Source organism: Tursiops truncatus, chromosome 4 (genome assembly GCF_011762595.2).
Source record: "Tursiops truncatus isolate mTurTru1 chromosome 4, mTurTru1.mat.Y, whole genome shotgun sequence".
Taxonomy (NCBI): domain Eukaryota; kingdom Metazoa; phylum Chordata; class Mammalia; order Artiodactyla; family Delphinidae; genus Tursiops; species Tursiops truncatus.
Genome location: NC_047037.1, coordinates 64121738 through 64141672, shown reverse-complemented (window position 1 = coordinate 64141672; position 19935 = coordinate 64121738). Strand labels below are relative to the sequence as shown.

At 45.5% G+C, this 19935-nt stretch overlaps 1 protein-coding gene across 1 annotated transcript; it reads left to right on the top strand.

Moving 5' to 3' along the window:
* The first annotated feature begins 18075 nt into the window (after positions 1-18075).
* LOC117312089 (receptor-transporting protein 2-like) lies at positions 18076-18585 on the top strand. The gene has a single exon (XM_033855206.1). It carries the CDS (start codon positions 18076-18078, stop codon positions 18583-18585), a length of 510 nt encoding a protein of 169 aa, XP_033711097.1.
* Positions 18586-19935: the final 1350 nt, after the last annotated feature.

The following is a 19935-nucleotide window of genomic DNA, read 5'->3' as shown; positions in this document are numbered from 1 at the left end:
GAGCTCACCTCCTCAATGCCACCAATAGGAGCCCCCTCTGGAGGTGGATAAGCGTGCGAGGGCTGCCTTGACAAAGTACCGCAAACTGAGTGGCCAGGACAACAGGAGGGTGTCCCACCGTTCTGGAGGTTAGGAGTCTGAGATCAAGGTGTCAGCAGGGTTGGTTTCTTTTGAGGGCTGTGAGGCAGCATCTTATTCCAGTCCTCCCCTTCAGCTTCTGGTGGTTTCCTGGTCATCCTTGGGACTCCTTGGCTTGCAGAGTGTCACCTTGATCTCTGTCTTCATCTTTACCCAGTGTTCTCCCTACGTGTGTGTCTCTGTGGCCACATTTCCCCTTTTTATATAGATACCAATCAAATGGGAGTAGGCCCCACCCCAATAACCTCATCTTAACTAATTATATCTGCACAACCCTATTTCCAGATCAGGTCACATTCTGAGGTCCTGGGGGTTAGGATTTCAACATAAGAATCGGGGGGTGGGGGGGAGGGACGTATTTCAGCCCATGACAAGAATTGTCTGTGGGATGGGGGTTGGTGAGATGCTCTCAGGAGTGGCACCACCGCCACCTCTTCTTTGGGCCTTCTCCCGGCTGTCTAAGGTGAAGGGAACTGAGATTTGGAGGGACCTCTTGACTCCGGGCACTGGACTTTATACCGTGGTCTCAGTCACATCACAAAAAAACACTGGTGGGCTTCCCTGGTGGCGCAGTGGTTGAGAGTCCGCCTGCCGATGCAGGGGACACGGGTTCGTGCCCCGGTCCGGGAAGATCCCACATGCCGCGGAGCGGCTGGGCCCGTGAGCCGTGGCCACTGAGCCTGCGCGTACAGAGCCTGTGCTCTGCAATGGGAGGGGCCACAACAGTGAGGGCCCCGAGTACCGCCAAAAAAAAACCAAAAACAAACAAACCACTGGTGGCGGGGGGCTAACTTGACCTCTTTAAGACGAGAGGCCAAGTCACCTGGCTGAGGTTGGGCAGAGCCTCTTCTGTTTTCCCTCTAACCAGCTGTGTCTCTCTTATCAATGCGAGGTGGTGGTGGGGAGGTCTCACCTCAGAAGAGCTAGGGGACCAACTAACTATGCTCAGTGAGCAACCACACTTCCGTTATGGAGAAGGGAGGAAAATCTAGATCCATGGTCTCTATGGAGTAGGGATCACCAAGAATGTGTATACAGACCATTACAGGTTTGATAAAAGCCCCTTAACAGGCACAGGAGGCTATTATAGTTAATGGTATTTTGAAACATCCTTGAGTGTTCGCACTGACCCTGGTGGTGACCTAATCCGGTTCTCTGCCATAGGCAATGTGTAATCGTACTGCTGTCCACTCCCCAGCGACACTCATGCAGCCAGAGGGGAGAATCTCCACTCTAATCCAGCCCCTTCGTCATATATAAAAGGAAGCCAAGTGACATTAAGCAAAGATTCTAGGAGGACTTGGACACGGCTCTCCCAATACCCAAGTCAGTGTTCTTTCCACTAAAATCACTGCCATGATTTTCTATTTCCAGACCTGAGCACAGCCCCTAAATGATTGCCTGCTTCATATATCTTCCTATATCAAATCACTTATTCAGTGTGACCCTTGGAGAGTGAAACTTGGGCCAAGAATCATAAAAAGGAGGAACTCAGCGGCATAGAATGAGGGATTTTCGCATAGTTGTCTAAGGACGGAATGGGCTCTGGGCAGGCGCCTGGGCTCATCCCTGAGGTGATTAAGCAGAAGCTGCACGATGAGTTGCGGTGATGTTGACTTGGAGGGAGAGTTGGCCTAAATGACTCTAAGGCCCCTTTCAAGCTTGCCGTTTTTCTAAGGTCCTATCCCATTTAGAAACTGGTTTTGATCATGGGAAGAGTCAGGAGTACGGGTCTGCTATGAATCTCAAGAGAGAAGGGCATGACCCCATGAGTCTGGGGTCATTTTGTGTAGGTTGGACAGCTCCTGTACCCCTGAACTTATTCCAGGGGCAGCTTATGTCCATTTTGTTTTTCTTGGGGGTTCACACACATCATTTGCTGAGAGTGGGACTACACCTCATCTCCCTCTATTCCTACCTGGTGCTCCCTATCTTTCAGGCTCATAGATAAATGCATCATTTCACAAACATACCAGGCTTCAGTGTCTTTGTATACACCACGCCTTCTGCTTAGCATGTCATTTTTCTCCTTCTACTCTCCCCCACCCTGGGAACTCTTTAAAGGCCATCCATGCATGAATTTCCTCAGCCTGGGACACTGTGAGCATCTGTATAGGTTTGCTGAATGGTGGACTGAGAGAGTGAGTGTGTGATTAAGGGTTCCAGTTGGGTTTATAGCTCTTCTGGCACCCAGATTGTTTGAGGCAGTTCTATTAGTGCAGTCTAGCAAACAACCACAAGGTGGCAGGGTAGACCAAGTCATTAAGGCCGCAGGTGCCACTGGTTCCCGGAAAGTAGGAAGGTGTAAATGGGGTCAGGGCTATTTCTTCTAATCGGCCTCTTATGCCTTTGTGCCTGTTTCCTTCCTAGAGCTCTCCTTCACCTCAGCAAAGCCATCCAACAGAATTGGCTGGGAGTCTGTGGGATGTGATTGGAGGTCCTCTGGCCCCCAAGTCTCTCCTTCCGAGACCTACTTGAGTGTGTAAATTTCCACTCAGAAAGGAATTCCTTTGAATTTTGTGTTTGCAGTTCTCCTTGGAAAGGAGAGGGTCATTTACCAATTCTCAGGCAAAAGAGACCCATCCCTAGTAGAACCTGGCAGGAGGCAGGGGCTAAGGAGATGACACGAATAAGAACAATTAAGTTTAGAGATCGCCAGGAGCTTTCATTTCCAAGAGCTCTCTTAATCCTCTGTCATCTTGCCAGTTAAGAAAGAAAGAATCCCATTTGGCAGATGAAGAATCTGAGGATCAGAAAGAACATGTGACGAGTCAGCGGTGGCCTGGAAAGGGAACCTTTGCCTTCTGACTGCGTTTGGGGGCTCAGCTCACGCAGGCAATACCTTTGTGTGCCGGCGGATGGGTTAAAGATTAATTCTGCATCATTGTGCTATCTTCATGCACCCTAGTGCATAGCTTTTCCGACTGCACAACACAGGCTGAGAAGAGAGTTCAGGATCTCAGAACTGGAATTCTCTTTGTGTTAAAATCACAAACTTAATGTTAACAGAGAAGCCGCTCGGCATGGCCTGGAGCTCACCCCCTATGTCAGAGCGTTGTCCTGAACTCTGGGTGCCTGGTACCAGGTGTGGACTGGCTGCCTTGTCGCTCACTTTCAATGCCAAGGGCCTGGTGGGGGGGGCCTAAGATGTGCTCCCCTGGTCATCCTCAGTGACCCTGGGAAGTTATGGGTGGAGGACATCAGCCAATCCCTGCTGACCTGGGCTGACTCAGTGAGATCCAGGGCAAACTGCTCTGGCTGACTCAAGGTCATTGGCCTTGGTCAGGAAGCTTCTCCCTGGCCCTCAATTTCTGGCTCTAAATGAAAAGACTGTCTTTTCAGTCAGTCTCCCAGGCCCCTTCTGGAAACCATGACTCTGGCTTTTCCAGCCTATGGAGCTGGGAGACAGAGGTGGGTGATTGCTCTCACTGGGGGTGTCCTGGGAATAGAATTCAGGCATCCAGACCACGGAGTTCTAAGTGCTGTAGGCCGGCCCTTTCTCATCTGTTGTTCTCAGTGTTTCCTGCAGCCAGTAGACCAACATTCACACACCCAAGCTCTGGGGCTTCCCTCCTCATGCCTCCTAATATTTTCACAGTTCAAGAGGGGCTAACAAACATTTCAACTCTAACCTACTTAACAGTTCACAAGGGGCTCAGAGTTTCTATATAGTTAACAATTTGTAACTTTGCTGAAGTCTTTTAAAAATAACATTTATTGCTGTGTATTTAATTTTGAAATTAATACATGTTTGAATGCAGAAAAACTTGAAAAACAGCTATGACAAAATAATAATACTAAATAACATTTATTGAATAGTCACAATGTTCTAGGATCTTTTTTTTTTTTTTTTTTTTTTTTTTTTTTTGCGGTACGCGGGCCTCACCGTTGTGGCCTCTGCCTTTGCGGAGCACAGGCTCCGGACGCGCAGGCTCAGCAGCCATGGCTCACGGGCCTAGCTGCTCCGCGGCATATGGAATCTTCCCGGACCGGGGCACGAACCTGTGTCCCCTGCATCAGCAGGCGGACTCTCAACCGCTGCACCACCAGGGAAGCCCTCTAGGATCTTTTTTAAAGAAACTTTTTACTTTTAAGTAATTGTAGATTCACAGGAAGTCACAAAAGTAGTACATAGAAGTTCATGTACCCTTCTCCCAGCTTCCCCCAGTGGTAACATATTACTCAACTATAGCACAATATCAAAGCCAGGAAGGTGATGCAATTGGTATAACCCACAGATCTTACTCAGATTTCACCAGTTTTACATGTACTCGTGTGTGCGTATGTGTGTGTATGTGTATGTGTGTATAGCCCTATGCAATTCTATCTCCTGTATAGATTTATGGCCACCACAACCAAGATACACAACTGTTCCATCACCACAAAAATCCCTCATGCTACCCCTTCATAGTTATCCTCTTCCTCCCTTCATCCCTAACCCCTGGCAAAATTATACAGTCTCCATCTGTATAATTTTGTCATTTTGAGAATGTTCTATAAATGGAATAAACTAATAGCAATATAATATAGTGAAATAATAATAATAAATAACATTTATTGAGCATTCACTATGTGCCAAGAATTGCGTCTAGCTCTGTACAGGTATGAGCTCATTGATCCTCTCAATAACCAATTGGAGTGGTCTCTATTACTATCCCTACTTTATAAACATGAAGACAGATAATCACCCAATTTTACGCAACCATTAACTGGCAGAGCTGGGATTAAAATCCAGATCTGGTGCTGGAGTCTGAGGTTTTAATTTTAATATTATACTGTCTCTCTAAATATATTTAATACAAATTGTTAAAAACTAAATACATAAAAGTATAATAAAGAAAGGAGGGCTTCCCTGGTGGCGCAGTGGTTGAGAATCTGCCTGCCGATGCAGGGGACACGGGTTCGTGCCCCGGTGCGGGAAGATACCACATGCCGCGGAGCGGCTGGGCCCGTGAGCCATGGCCGCTGGGCCTGCACGTCCAGCGGGAGGGGCTGCGGCGGTGAGAGGCCTGCGTACCGCAAAAAAAAAAAAGAAAGGACAACAGTAGCCTCAGAATGTGTCAGAGATTTGGTATCATATAGACATTCTCTCAAAACAATGCAATTAAGCTAAAAATCAATAATAATATAAAAAAGAGAGAACTGGAAAAATTCCATTTGTCTGTAAATTAAAAAAAAAAAAAACCCTTAAAACAATTCACCGGTCAAAGAAGGAGAGAGCAGGAGTTTATTCTAACAAGAGAGCTAAAGGTTCACGGATAGAATGTCACGGCAGTGAAAGTGCGATTGTTTCATGGCCACAAAGGCAACACTGTGCTGCCCCAGATGGAATCCAGAAGGGCAGGGACTGTGTTTTGTTCATCCCAATAGCCTCAGAGCCTCACTCTGCACTAATAGGAGTCAATAACTGTTTACTCATGGATTAAAAAATATAGCTCACTCTGGATAATACCTAGATTCCCTTAAATCTGTAAGACAAAGCTGGAGGAAGCTATGGGTCTCCAGAAGCAAAAGCACACCGAAACAGGGACAGAGGTACGTAGAAACAGTAGAGTTAGGGGATGGACATCTGTATTAGGCTTGGTGAGACCACTTTGCTTTTCATGGTGCCTCTAGACACCAAAATCTCAGCAGCGAACAGGGCTGGGGTGGTGAGGACTTTTGACATTTGGAAATAGAAAATCAATGCTGAGGAGTGAAAGTGATTGATCCTAGGTTACTACAAATTTGAGATAAGTACGCAGGTCTCTGGCTCTCCATAGACACCTTTATGCTAAAAGCAGACAGAGACTATTTTTACCTGAACTTCCAAGAATCCCCAAGTTGAAAACTGAGAAATGTTTACAAAAGCTTTCTGGCTTTTACTGGAATCACAGTCAGGGAGAATCGTGGGTTGCCAAAGCATGACCTCACATCACAAATTAACCAGTTTTTCACCTTTTAATAAAGTTTCCTCCTTCTTTTGATAGTTGTTTTTCACACAGAGGCAGTACTGTAATGACGTCACAAGGTACTGCATGTGCAGCAGCACGTGCAAGGCCCAAGGAGATGCTGCAGCTGAGGTGCTGATGCTGGCGTCAGATGGGTTGAACACAGGCTCACGAACAAGGCCCCGTATCTCATGAATCATTATGTACCGAACTGGAAACATATCAGTGCTGTACAACACTTAAAAATGTTATGATTCTGTTTTTAATCAAACACATTCTGTTATCAAAAATTCTAAATTTTTACCAATAATAACTGGACCAAAAAATGAAGGGCAGGGAGAGGTGAGGTGAAGAGAATGTTGAACTTTTGTTTATTCTTTAATATATTGTTGTATTGCTCAACATTTTATAATGAGTTTATTACTTTCTTTTTTTTTTTTTTTTTTTGTGGTACGCGGGCCTCTCCCTGTTGTGGCTTCTTCCATTGCAGAGCACAGGCTCCGGACGCGCAGGCTCAGCGGCTGTGGCTCACGGGCCCAGCCGCTCCGCGGCATGTGGGATCTTTCCAGACTGGGGCACGAACCCGTGTCCCCTGCATCGGCAGCCGGACTCTCAACCACTGTGTCACCAGGGAAGCCCGAATTTATTACTTTTAAAACTGGGCCTAGGGAAAAGCTTAGTGGATAAAATGCACGTAGTTGGTGAGCCAGACTGTTTGGGTCCAAATCTTGGAACTGTCACTTATTAACTATGTGACTGCCAGTAAATTACTTAGCCTTTCGATGCCTCAGTTTCCTCATATGTGAAATAGGGATAATAATTATAGTACTGACCTCATAGGATTCTTGTGTGCTTAAATAAATTAACATATGTAAAGTACTAGGAAAACCTCATGATGTAAAGTAAGCACTCTGTCACTATTAACTTTTATTATAATTGAGATTTATCAGGATTTTCCTCCCAACTAGATTTTAAGGTGAAGAAATAATCTGTTGTTTCCTTGGCCGGTTCCTGATGTCTCAAGAACTGGTTTGTGGCTTCTGCTGTCTCTTGCATCATATAAAATCTCTCAGAAGAATGACCTGGATTCCCATGGGGAAACTGCAGCTACGCATGAGTTTGGTGTTGTACTCTGACTGGTTTCCATCAACAGGCCCCCTTGGACATTGAAACCATTCTGGACTGGACCTTCGAGTCCCCTCACCCTCTTGGACTTTGCTTAATTGTGCAGGGAGCAACGCAAATTAAGTAATTGTAATGCCTTTTGCACCTGCAGCGTCTACCTTATCATCACAGAATTTACTCTCCAGCGTAAGTTATTTTCAAACTCTCCCTGTCCCATGCTTACTGGCATAAATTCCCATTAAGATTTTCCTGTCCTCCTATATCATCTTTTAAAAACTAGGTAGGAGAGGCCTCTCGCCTTCTGAGATGGCCCACACTCTGTCTGCGGAGTGCGTTTCTCTTTAAATAAATCCACTTCTTACCTATCACTTTGTCTCTCGCTGAATTCTTTCCACCACGAGATATGAAGAACCGGAGCTTCATTAAGTCCTGAGACCACACATTCTAACGCTGTACACAAAAATAAACTCAAAATGGATTAAGGACCTAAAGGTAAGCCTGGACACTATAAAACTCTTAGAGAAAAACATAGGCAGAACACTCTGGCATAAATCGCAGCAAGAGCTTTTTCGATCCACCTCCTAGAAAATGAAAATAAAAACAAAAATAAACAAATGGGATAAGAGGGAAGAGATATGGGAACATATGCATATGTAGAACTGATTCACTTTGTTATAAAGCAGAAACTAACGCACCATTGTAAAGCAATTATACCCCAATAAAGATGTTAAAAGAAAAAAAAAATGGGACCAATTAGACTTAAAAGCTTTTGCACAGCAAAGGAAACCATAAACAAAATGAAAAGACAACCCTCAGAATGGGAGAAAATATTTGTAAATGAAGCGGCTGACAAGGGATTAATCTCTCAGATATACAAACAGCACATGCAGCTCAATTTCAAAAAAACAAACAACCAATCAAAAAATGGACAGAAGATCTAATTAGACATTTCTCCAAAGAAGACATACAGATGGTTAAAAAGCACATGAAAAGATGCTCAACATCATTAATTATTAGAGAAATGCAAATCAAAACTACAATAAGGTATCACCTCACACTGGTCAGAATGGCCATCATCAAAAAATCTACAAACAGTAAATGCTGGAGAGGGTGTGGAGAAAAGGGAACCCTCCTACACTGTTGGTGGGAATGTAAACTGGTACAGCCACTATGGAGAATGGTACTGAGGTTCCTTAAAAAACTAAAAATAGAGCTACCATATGATCCAGCAATCCCATTCCTGGGCACATATCTGGAGCAAACCATAATTTGAAAAGATACATGCATCCCCATGTTCACTGAAACACTATTTACAATAGCCAGGACATGGAAGCAGCCTAGATGTCCATTGGCAGAGAAATGGATAAAGAAGATGTGGTACATATATACAATGGCATATTATTCATCCATAAAGAAGAATAAAATGATGCCATTTGCAGCAATATGGATGGTCCTAGAGATTGTCATACTAAGTGAAATAAGTCAGAGAAAGACAAATGTCATATGATATCGCTTATATGTGGAATCTAAAATATGTCTACAAATGAACTTATCTACAAAACAGAAATAGAGTTACAGATGTAGAAGATAAACTTAAGGTTACCAGGGGGTAAGGGCAGGAGAAGGGATAAATTGGAAGATTGGGATTGACACATACACACCACTATATACAAAATAGATAACTAATAAGGACCTATTGTATAGCACAGGGAACTCTACTCAGTACTCTGTAATGGCCTATATGGTAAAAGAATCTAAAAAAGAGTGGAGATATATATATGTGTATATGTATAACAGATTCACTTTGCTATACACCTGAAATTAACACATTGTAAATTATTAAATTTACAATAAAATTAAAATATTAAAAATAAAATAAAAACTATAAAAAATAAAATAAAACAAAGATTGTCTCAAAAAAAAAAACTAGGTAGGAGATATTAGGCAACTTGATGGCTATGTATGTCTTGGGGGTGTCTGTGTTCATTTGACAAATACTGATGTACTAATGCAAACTTACAAGCATCAGTGTATCTATTTCTTATTCACCTGGATCTCCATTGTTGGAAAACAATCCATAGAAGCTTTATTGACAATATAAACTGATTAAAACATTTAATGTTCAAATTCTGAGTATTAATTGCTTTCCAGCATAAACATTGTAAACTATTTATTTCTCTATTTTCTCATGACACTGAATCCAGTAGGTCTGAACTGGCAGAGCAAAACTCTCTAGAGTTTTTTTTGTATGACAGAGTGAAAGTTCTCCCCATCCCTCCTGCAGAGGGGTGTGGATTTGCAAGAAGTTAGACAGATCAGAACCCAGGGCTACAGTGTCATGGGAGCAGCACTTCGAAGCACCAGCCATTCCTGGGGAAAGGGGAAGAGATCAATGCCCTTTACTGGCCCACTATTGGTGTGCAAATCTGATCAGGTAGTTCAGGCTTAAAATGATTCCCGTGATTCCATGTTCCCTTTAAGACAAAGTCTTAATGCCTTGCATGACATTGAAAAATCCTTTATAATCCAGGTCCCACATATCTCTCGTTGGAGTTTCAAGAACGATTCTAGATTATTTCATCCTTGAAGTCTTTGCCAATGGTTTCCTCTACTTTGAATACATTTATCCCCCTTCTTTGTTTAGCTGTCAGTTGCTCATTCTTCAAGGGTTTGCATCATCCCTTCTGGAAGTCTCTTTTAAATATGTGTGGTGCACGTATTTATCCAAATATACTGTGTGCTCAGAGGAAAAACTTGTAGTGTTGCAAAGGACGAAAGACAAATGTAAAGACTTTAATATTAAGAAAAGATGAGAAAGGATTTAGTGAACTTGAGGCTGAGTTGGATACATGTAAAAAACGGTGTTTTAAGAACCACGTCTTGGACTTCCCTGATAGCACAGTGGTTAAGGATTCGTCTGCCAATGTAGAGAACTGGGGTTCGATCCCTAGTCTGGGAAGATCCCACATGCCTCGGAGCAACTAAGCCCGTGCGCCACAACTACTCAGCCTGTGCTCTAGAGCCTGCGAGCCACAACAACTGAAGCCTGGGAGCCTAGAGCCCGTGCTCTGCAGCAAGAGAAACCACCGCAATAAGAAGCCCACGCACCACAACGAAGAGTAGGCCCCGCTCACCGCAACTAGAGAAAGCCCACGCGCAGCAACGAAGACCCAACACAGCCAAAAATAAATAAATTAATTAATTTAAAAAATTTATTTGAAGTAAAGATCTTTAAAAAAAAGAACACCTGTCTTGCATTCTCTTTGGCCTATAACACTGAGGTCAATGGCAGTTTGCCCCGAATTTAAAACCAAGAGTTCTGAGTGCTGCATCAGAAAAATTCTTAATAATAATACTAGAAATTTTATGTCCATTATATACTGGCTGACGAGTCTGATATGTCTGAGTGAAATAAAAATTCTATTTAAAAATTAGATATCCTCTTTGAGGGTAGTTTTCGGTAGGTTCAGGGCTTTCCCCCTTTCTGATAACTGGCATTGTGTTAAGCTTACAGTGCCTGGAAGAATAATCTTCCAGACCTGTGCATCGTAAACCTAATTCCAAGAAGCTACAGGTGTTAGAGCGCCCCTTCAATCCCACCATTTGAAGGCTGTTTCCTGCCCATTTGGGCAGATCACGTAATTATGTGTCCCCCGTGGCACTTCGTTTCCATCCTAGCACGTCATGGATGTTAGAAGAATCTTTGTTGCTGTGAAGTGAATGGAATTCACAACACCTATTGTACTTCTATAATATGCAATTCCATATGCTATGGGATCTGTAGAGACATATTTTTATGGTTCCTGTGTTAGTAAAATTTACATTCAATCTAAATTGTAAAGGTTATATACAGTTAAGTCTCACCACTATTCATTCATTAAACAAATTTTACTGAGCACCTACTATGTAAGGTTTTGTTAGTCATTGGAGAAAACAAAGAATAATTGGACTTGTGGAGGAAATGCAATGATAGTATGGCAGGTGCTGTGGAAGAAGAACCTGGAATATTCACTAAGAGCTTGCTATTTGCCAGGCACTGTCTCATTATTTCCTTATTTGAATTTCCTTTGCTCACCTGCCCAAGCTTTTCTCAGAGTAGGGGGATGATGGTTTTTCTAGTTCTCTTTCAGTTTTAAAATCTATGACCACCTTAATGAAAATATTCAGAAGGGCCATTGCTAGATGTTGGTACTTTGGGGCCATCTGAGCAACGGGAAAGGGGATCTCTCCCAGAAAGGGGGTGGTATCCACTTTGTTGTAAATTGTGAAATATATCCTATATACAGAAGAGTACGTAAGACATACGCATAAAATTTAAAGAATAATTATACACTGAAAACTTACATAACAAACACCTAGGTCAGAAAGACTTTGCCAGCCCCCTGAAAACTCTTTCATTCACAATATGTAATAATCCCCTAACACAAGCACCCCTCTCCCTTCCCACGGAGAAAACTTATAGTTATTTTAATCACTATATATACTTTTATTCATATATTTAAATATTTTAACATATACACATTTAATATATCAATTCATTAAATCACAGATTAATTACTTCTACTCACATCAACATGACAAGTGGAGAAAAAGGAGTAAGATGAAATTTTATCATGTTGATGTGAGTAGAACTAACTTATTTTTATTGCTCTGTAGTGTTCCAGTGTGTGTGTGTCCATCCTTTGGTTGATGGACATTTGTAAAGGGAAATGGAAAAGAATAAACCGACTGGGGAGGAATAGAATTGAATGTAGAGGAATGGAATAGGGTAGAGAGAAGTGGAATGAAATGCGTTGGAATGTGATTTGCATCCTTCCAAACATGATGTACGAACATTATCATAGGTGTAATCTAGTGAAAATGTGAGAGTTTCTCTAGGATATGCACCCAGGAGTATAATGGCTAGATCATAGGGTTCTTGAATGTTCAGCCTTTCAAGGCAGTGACAACTTCCCCAAAAGGGTTATGTAAATTTCCACCAACCGCACATTGCAGTTCATGTTAGTTGTTAACATCACCAGTCCTTAGCTTGATAATGCATTTTCATTTTTGCCTGTCAGGTGGGTGTCTAACAATATTCTGTTGGGATTGTCATTGGATGTTGTTTTTTAATTCAGTCAGACAATCTTTGCCTTATAACTGGACATTCAGTTTATTTATACTTAATGTATTTGCTAATCTATTTGCCATTATCTGATTTTTTGTTATCTATGCCTCACTGTATTTTGTTTAAGGATCCTTCTTCTTTTTCTTCTCCTACACTTTTTTTGGCCACGCTGTGCGGCATGCGGGATGTTAGTTCCCCAACCAGGGGTTGAACCTGTGTCCCCTGCAGTGGAAGTGCAGAGTCCTAACCACTGGGACTGCCAGGGAATTCATGTCTCACTGTATTTTGATTCTCCCTCTCTTCTCTCTTGTTTTCTTTTGGATTATATGTTTTCTAATAATTATATTATTTTCTCTCTATTAGGATGAAAGTTTAGATATATTCTGTTCCTATTCATTTAGTAATTATCCCCATATCATTGTAAGTGTTTATCCAATTCTGAAGCTAAACAATACGTTTTCCTCCTCATGGTCAAGGCAATTATCCTTGCAGTCTTCTGGGAGTGGCTGGGGCTGATGCTTCCCATTCATTGCTACACTGGAGGTGTTGCCCTTCCTGGTTCCAGCCCTCTGGGCAGAGGGTCTCTTATTATGTTCCCTGCCTTAGGTGGACCCTAGACTGTGTCTCCTGTTGTCCTGGGTCCTCTGAAGGGATAAATACAGCGGCTCTATTTCATCTGATTTGACAAGTGTCTTCAGAGTTAAAGCAGCTTTAGCGCTCTGCTCGTCTTTCTGGGTTCCTGCCTTCATGTAGATTCCACCCTAATGGTGCAAAAGGATCTTGTTATATAATTAATGCTTTTATAAACAATATTTTAAGCAGCATTTTTTAGTTGTGGTCAGCAGAAAGGTTGGTCTTTATAATCCTGTCCTCCAAGAACTGGAACTAGACAGAGTAGCATCCTCGCTGCCAACCTCAGGTACGATTGCCTCTGGAACAGTCTTGGTGGTGGTTAGAATCTGTGGTGCTTAAGTGCATGCTTTTATTTTGTTAATTACCATTTTTACAAATATGTCTTTCTGTCCTACTATGCAAGAGAATTTAGTAAAGCCATTTTTCCAGGACTTTGGGGCTGGATTCTCAAGGGTCTGGAGTACGGTTCAACAACTTATACTGACCGCAGTTCCCCATGGTCTGCTAAGTACGTATTCTCCTGGGAAACATCGCAGTGGCCTTGAAATGAAGATCCTTCTGGAGAACTCAGGACATGTGGTCTCCATCCTCTACAGGTGTCCCTTTCACTGAGGTCACAGAGAAGGTCTAAGAGAAGTTAGAGATTAGAATTCAGGATTTCTGACTACACTGCACCATAAAACCTGTTTAGCTCCATTGTTCCAGGAGGGTGCCCATCATTCAGGTGGATGCTGTGATGAATTTTATTTTTATTTTACTGAGTCCAAAGTGCTCGGTACCACTCCCTAAGGTGCCCCCCTCCCTCCTTTGGCAAAATATATTTCCCTGCCCAATTGCAGCCTTGGCTACATGACTTGATTTGGCCAATGGAATGTGAGGAGAAGTGAAAAGTGTCATTTCAGAATGGGAGCTTTAAGAGCCAGCATAAGCTTTCCCATGCTTCCTTTTTGCTCTGCCATGACTGTCCCAGGGCGGAGTCATGGTTCTTTGTGTGTGTTGAGCCTCAGCTCATCAGAAACTGACAGGTTCTCAGTATAGTTAGGGGACTCTGACGGAGGCCCTCTACTTATTGGACAGAAGTCAGCACTGGCTGCACCTGCTGAAAGTATCTCCAGATCTTCTGAGTCCGACTGTCTCTTTTCAGCAGAGAATTCTATAGTCTTCCTTCCTAAACCACTAACTCACTTATTCAAACCCCATCCTCTTTTTTTTTTCCTTGTGTAGAGCACCCCCTGCTCCCACCTCCCTCTTTTTATTTATGTTCTTCCCACAGATAGTGTGACAATTCTTCACCGAATCTCTGCCTAACATTAAAAGGCCCTGAAAAAAAGTGACAGTAGGTATGGCCACCCTTAATACAGACTTTGGGCTGCCTAGGAAGCATGACCCATAGAATTTGGACTTTTGAAAACCAGCAGGAATAGAATCTCGCCTGCCTGCTCTTGTCCTGTCTGCTGCCAACTGATAACAGAGAGGCGTGAAATCTTCCCCAGAGGGTGTTTCGCTACACACATTGTTTGAGAGCTGTGGGCTGGTCTGACCATGTGAATGCCCCGACACTCAGAGGTCACCTCTCGCCCAGAGTGGAGCTTGGACCATGTTGCCTCTGAGCACTGCATCTTGGGGATGAGAGGCCATCCTAACCGCTACTGAAAAGATTCCCCCTGGGACCTTTGCTTTGCCCTGTAGCACCTTCCTTGGTTCCTTGAATTGTGGAGAAAGAGAAGACAGGACTCAGCTTGCATTTCCCCTGGATTTGTTTCTAAGTAAAGAAATATCCTGAACCACTATCTCAGTTTTACCCAACCTTCATTTTTCTTTCTCTTTTTTGGCACCAAGATGCCTGTGGGACAACATATTCCCATCAGTAACAATGGCTGTCAATGAGGGTGTCTTTCCAGAACCAGAATGGGTGGAGGGGGTATATCCCCCTCAAGACCATGTATTGAAATCTCTGGGGTCAGGGTACATAGAGTTTCCAAAAGCCCCCAGGGATATCTGTTCACCTCCCTCACTCTTCATTACTTTTATTTTTAGGTTCCCCATTGACATTCCTTATTATTCTAAGAAGTAACATATAAATAATGATTATTTTACAAAGGTATTTATTGACCCACTTTCCAAATTGGAGAGGGGGAATGGTTCTTTCATCCCCCACCCCTTTGCCAATTTTGTTTGCAGAATACAGGCACACAGTGTTTAATTTTATAAAGGAATACAAATTCCTTTATGTTTTGAAGTATTATCTGGATTAAAAAATATGGCGGCAATGCATAGTGAAACTGCCAGTGTGTGATGTGGCCACAGCTACACACATGTATACGTTAGTGAGCTCTTACACTGGGATTCCTGGAGCAACCCATGTGTAGAAAAGTGAGGCTGTAATTGTGCTCACTGATTGTATAGCAAGCGTTTCTTCTTGAGAGAAAACAGGGCGGTGGTACAGAAAGATGACATACTGGTCTCTGCTGAGACGGCTCCCACTCAAATTAAGTCTGATTCTAGGCCTAAGGGGGTGGCATCATTTGAGTAAAAGCAAGCAGGTAAACCCTGACAATTCCACCCTCTATCTTTTTGGGTTTTTTTCATTGTCATTTGTTGTGGGAACAATGACACAACGTCTCCCAGAGATTCACTCCTGACTGGGCCATAAGCTCCTCGGTTGGTTCTGTTCCCAGGAACTCACAGGAACCCCCATCTCTCCTGGCTGGAAGCTGACTGCTGAGAGGGAGTGATCAAGGAGTAAGCAGCCCGGTCCTGAGGCCAGTAATTTCCTTGGCCGACTAATTTCCCATTTGTGGGCCTGAGCTGTCTTAATTCAGTGTCAGGAGGTTTCAGGTAAGAGATGAGGAGTACAATGAGGAAATCAGATTTTTAAAAATAGGGGCTTCCCTGGTGGCGCAGTGGTTGAGAGTCCGCCTGCCGATGCAGGGGACGCGGGTTCGTGCCCCGGTCTGGGAAGATCCCACATGCCGCGGAGCGGCTGGGCCCGTGAGCCGTGGCCACTGAGCCTGCGCGGACAGAGCCTGTGCTCCGCAATGGGAGAGGCCACAACAGTGAGAGGCCCGCGTACCGCAAAAAAAAAAAAAAAAAAAAAGGCACACACTGTATGGGCCTCTTCCCTGGGTTCATTGAATCAAGGACAGACAGTAGCCCTAGGCCCCTGGGGAGGGCAACAGGGGGCTGTGTCCTGGGGGTGTGGACACACAGACTGGGCTGTTCACACATGCTTGCATGCTAAGCTCCTTGGGCTGGCGGTGGGAACAGAAGGAGGCAGGCCGTGGGTGAGGAGCTTACACCTGTACTCCTGCCCCAAGAGCTGCAAATATTAGAGTGAACTTGCCTTTGGGACAACAGTCAGAGGTTGGTTGGTTCATTTCAATTCAAATCTATTCAAGAGACATCTTTTGGGCACCTGTTACAGGCTGGGTCTCGGCTCTGTCTCTGACTAGCTGTGTGTGCAGACGGCTCTCTTTCTCTCAATGAAATAAAAGTTTGACTAGATATCCTAAGGTCCCCTCCTACTAGGTCTGATGCTTTGAGATTTAAGATCTGAGGTGTGGCTTGAGGGAGGGAAAACATCTCTGGATTGGCTTGATTTAAAGAGGTACAGAAGGAGGGGACTGAAGATGTGAAGCTCCGGGCTGGCTGGTGGGAGGGGTGCAAAGGGTTGGAAACTCAGGTGCAGGGGTCCAGGGGTTTGGGGCTGAGCTCCGTAGGCTCGTGGCTCCTCTTGCCTCAGGGATCAGCTGGTCCTATTCCTGGCTGGTGATCTGTGGCTCCCAGCGGACCTCAGGTGGAGCTGGAGAGGCGTCACCCTTGTGCATATTCTGTGCAGAGGCTCACCCTACCTGTAAGCATTGTAACCCTGGTGCCCTGCAGCTCTGGCCTAGCACAGAGAGGCAGGATGGAGGGGGACACGCCCCTTCTGGCTCAGGACCAATCAGAATGCTCTGGCCTGCCAATCCTGCCTTGGGCTGCACTGGGTACTGTGCTGCGCTTACGTTGTCTGTGGGCCCCAGGGCTCAGGGCCAGGCTTGGCTTCATCTCCACCCCACTGCGCTGCGTGCTGCTTGGCATACAGTAGGTGCTGGGTGGTGTCTGTTGGACTGAACTGAGTTCCTCATCAGAGGTCCTTCAGGGCCGTCAACAGGGATCCCATAGAGGGTTAGCAGTGAGGGCAGACTCAACCCAGTGGACTCTGGACTGCCTGTAAAGCCTTGGTAACAGGGGCCTGGAAGAGCTTTATCTCAGGGACGGAAGGAGCTGCCACTGGACGTCATGAGTTCTCTGCCACTGAAGGGGTGCCAGCACTGGGTGGGGGCTGAGATGAAGCCTAGGCCGTATGCGTCCCAGGCCACTTCCCTCCATGTTTCCTGAGGCTGGAACTCGAAGGGGCCCAGGGTAGACAAAGTGGCCTGTGTGTACGTAAGTGTACATGTGTGTATGTGTGTGGAGGGGGATGCAGACCAGGATACACCTTTCCAGTCTCTTCTGTGGGCCTGCAGTGGGATCTAGGGATGATTTGTCAAGGGACAGGAGAGTGTTCTGTGTGAAGGTGCAGGGACCAAACTCTGTAGTCCTCCCCCTGCTGGCACGCCACCCATCCACCTGGCCATCCGGTGGATTCTTGGTGATCTGTGCTTGGGACAGCTAGAGGCATCTCTTTGCCCCAGAACAGACAGGATGCATGAGTGAGACGTGTGGTCATCCCCCTTATCAGAGTCATGGGAGGGCTGAGCAGAAGGATGCTTATTGGACACAATTATCCTGCATTTCACAGATGAGAAATAAGGCCCAGATTGGGGGGAGTGAGTCCACAGCGTCCAGACCCATGTCCTGCGTGCATTAGGCTTGGGGGGACCAAGGCCACGGGAGGGCCCGCAGGAGGCAGGCGGAGAGCACTGCTGGAAGCCAGATGGCTCCAGCATCTGGCTCCTGAGGTTGCTGCCCCAGGCCGAGGGCAGCTCACCAGGAGGAGGCTGAGACGCCGGCTCAGGCACTAATGTACCCCCGGGGCGGTAAACACTCCGCCTCAACTTCCAGGTATAGGCACACAGTGCTCCTCCTTTCCAGGCTCCTCCAGGCCGGCTGTGGCTGGGAGGAAGGCCCACCTTCTCCATCCCTGCCTCCCTCCGCCGCATGTTCCACTGCTCCTGGTGCTGGCACACCTGGCAGTCGCCCCACGTGGTCATCCTCTTCCACATGTACCTGGACCGCGCCCAGCGGGCGCGCTCGGTGCGCATGCGCGTCTTCAAGCAGCTGTGCTACGAGTGCGGCACGGCGCGGCTGGACGAGTCGAGCATGCTGGAGGAGGACATCGAGAGCCTGGTGGACAACCTCATCAGCAGCCTGCGCGAGCAGCGCTACGGGGAGAGCGGCGGCCAGTACCGCATCCACGTGGCCAGCCGCCAAGACAACCGGCGGCACCGCGGAGAGTTCTGCGAGGCCTGCCAGGAGGGCATCGTGCACTGGAAGCCCAGCGAGAAGTTGCTGGAGGAGGACGTGACCTTCTCCGGTGCCTCCAAGCCACGGGCCCGGGAGGCATCGGGGTACAACTTCTTCTCCCTTCGCTGGGGCCTCTTCTGGGCCTCACTGGGCCTGCTCATTGTCTACCTGCAGTTCTCCTTCCGAAGCTCGACCTTCCTGTAGTGGAGCTGGTTGAGGGTGGGAGGAGGGTGCGTGGGGGTGTGAGTGGCGATGCGGTTGTTGTCCTGATTCTGCTACAGATTCAATATATAACGCTGGACAGCCCAGTCACCTCTTTGGACCTCAGTTTATTACTCTGCAGAATGTGAGTTGCTCTAGGAGATATTTAATGATCCTTCCATTAAAATTTACAGTGGTGGGGGCACGGGGAGAAGGGACTAAGTGGATTTAGAACTCTCCAGGCCTGGTGTTAGTAGTTATCTCACAGGGAGGTATCTCTTCCCTGCACCTCCTCCACCTCCATCTCTACACCTCCTTTTGCTTCATTTCCGTATCCCATACCCCACTAGGACCCCATTAGGACCCCATTAGGACCCGTCTTGTCCCTGCCTGATTCTCAAGCTCATCTTCAGCTGCTTCTGAGCATCCTACCATGGTTCCTCTTGGGACGGGCAGTGGCCCACCCAAAGCAGCTTCAATCAATACTCAGTGCGTCCTGACCCGTCCCTCTCCTTGAGAGCCAGCTCCCACCATTCTGAAAACCTTCATTTTTTTACTCTGGTATTAGAATGTTTGTCTGGAATTATTTAGAGCTGCACTGTCCAATATGTTAGCCATGAGCCATGTGTGGCTAAATTTAAATTAATTAAAATAAAATGAAAAATTCTGTTCCTCAATGGAACCAGCCATATATCAGGTATCATATATCAAGCCATATATCTAGTAGTGGCTACTGGTAACCATATTGTACTGTGCAGATATAGAACATATTCACAGAAATTTCTATTGAATAGCACTGGTCTAGAACTTGAAATTCCCACTTCAATGTATTTTGTCTCATAAAATAAGAGGTGGGTACAGGTTTAAAGGCACAGCCTGAAACCTCCTGGGGGCAGGGACAGTTGGGGTGGGGTATAGATACACAAATAAATATGCAGCCTCTGTGCTCTGTCAGTTGATTAGAATCTATGAGTCCCAGTGTTGCCTAAATTTATTTCCTGGGAAGGAGGAGCTGTAGAAATTCACCACAAGAGGATGGCTGTGTGTGTTTGTATGTGTGTCTTGGTTTGGGGCCTGGAGAATATATTCCTGTGCTCTGCAGAAATGTGTGAGCTGTGGTACCACTACTTACACATGATGCAGTATCAGGTGTGATATTGCCCTCCTATATGAAGATACCTTGTAGAAGATTCTATAGCTGTCCTAGATCCTGGGGATGCTGAGGGAAAGGGCAGATGAGGCAGATGGATCCTCCAGGTGACAGTGGGTCTGTGTGTCTCCATTCAGGGGGCACGATGATCAAGCGGAAGCATGAGCAGTGGAGACAGCGCCTGTCTCCCAGCCCCTCCCCCT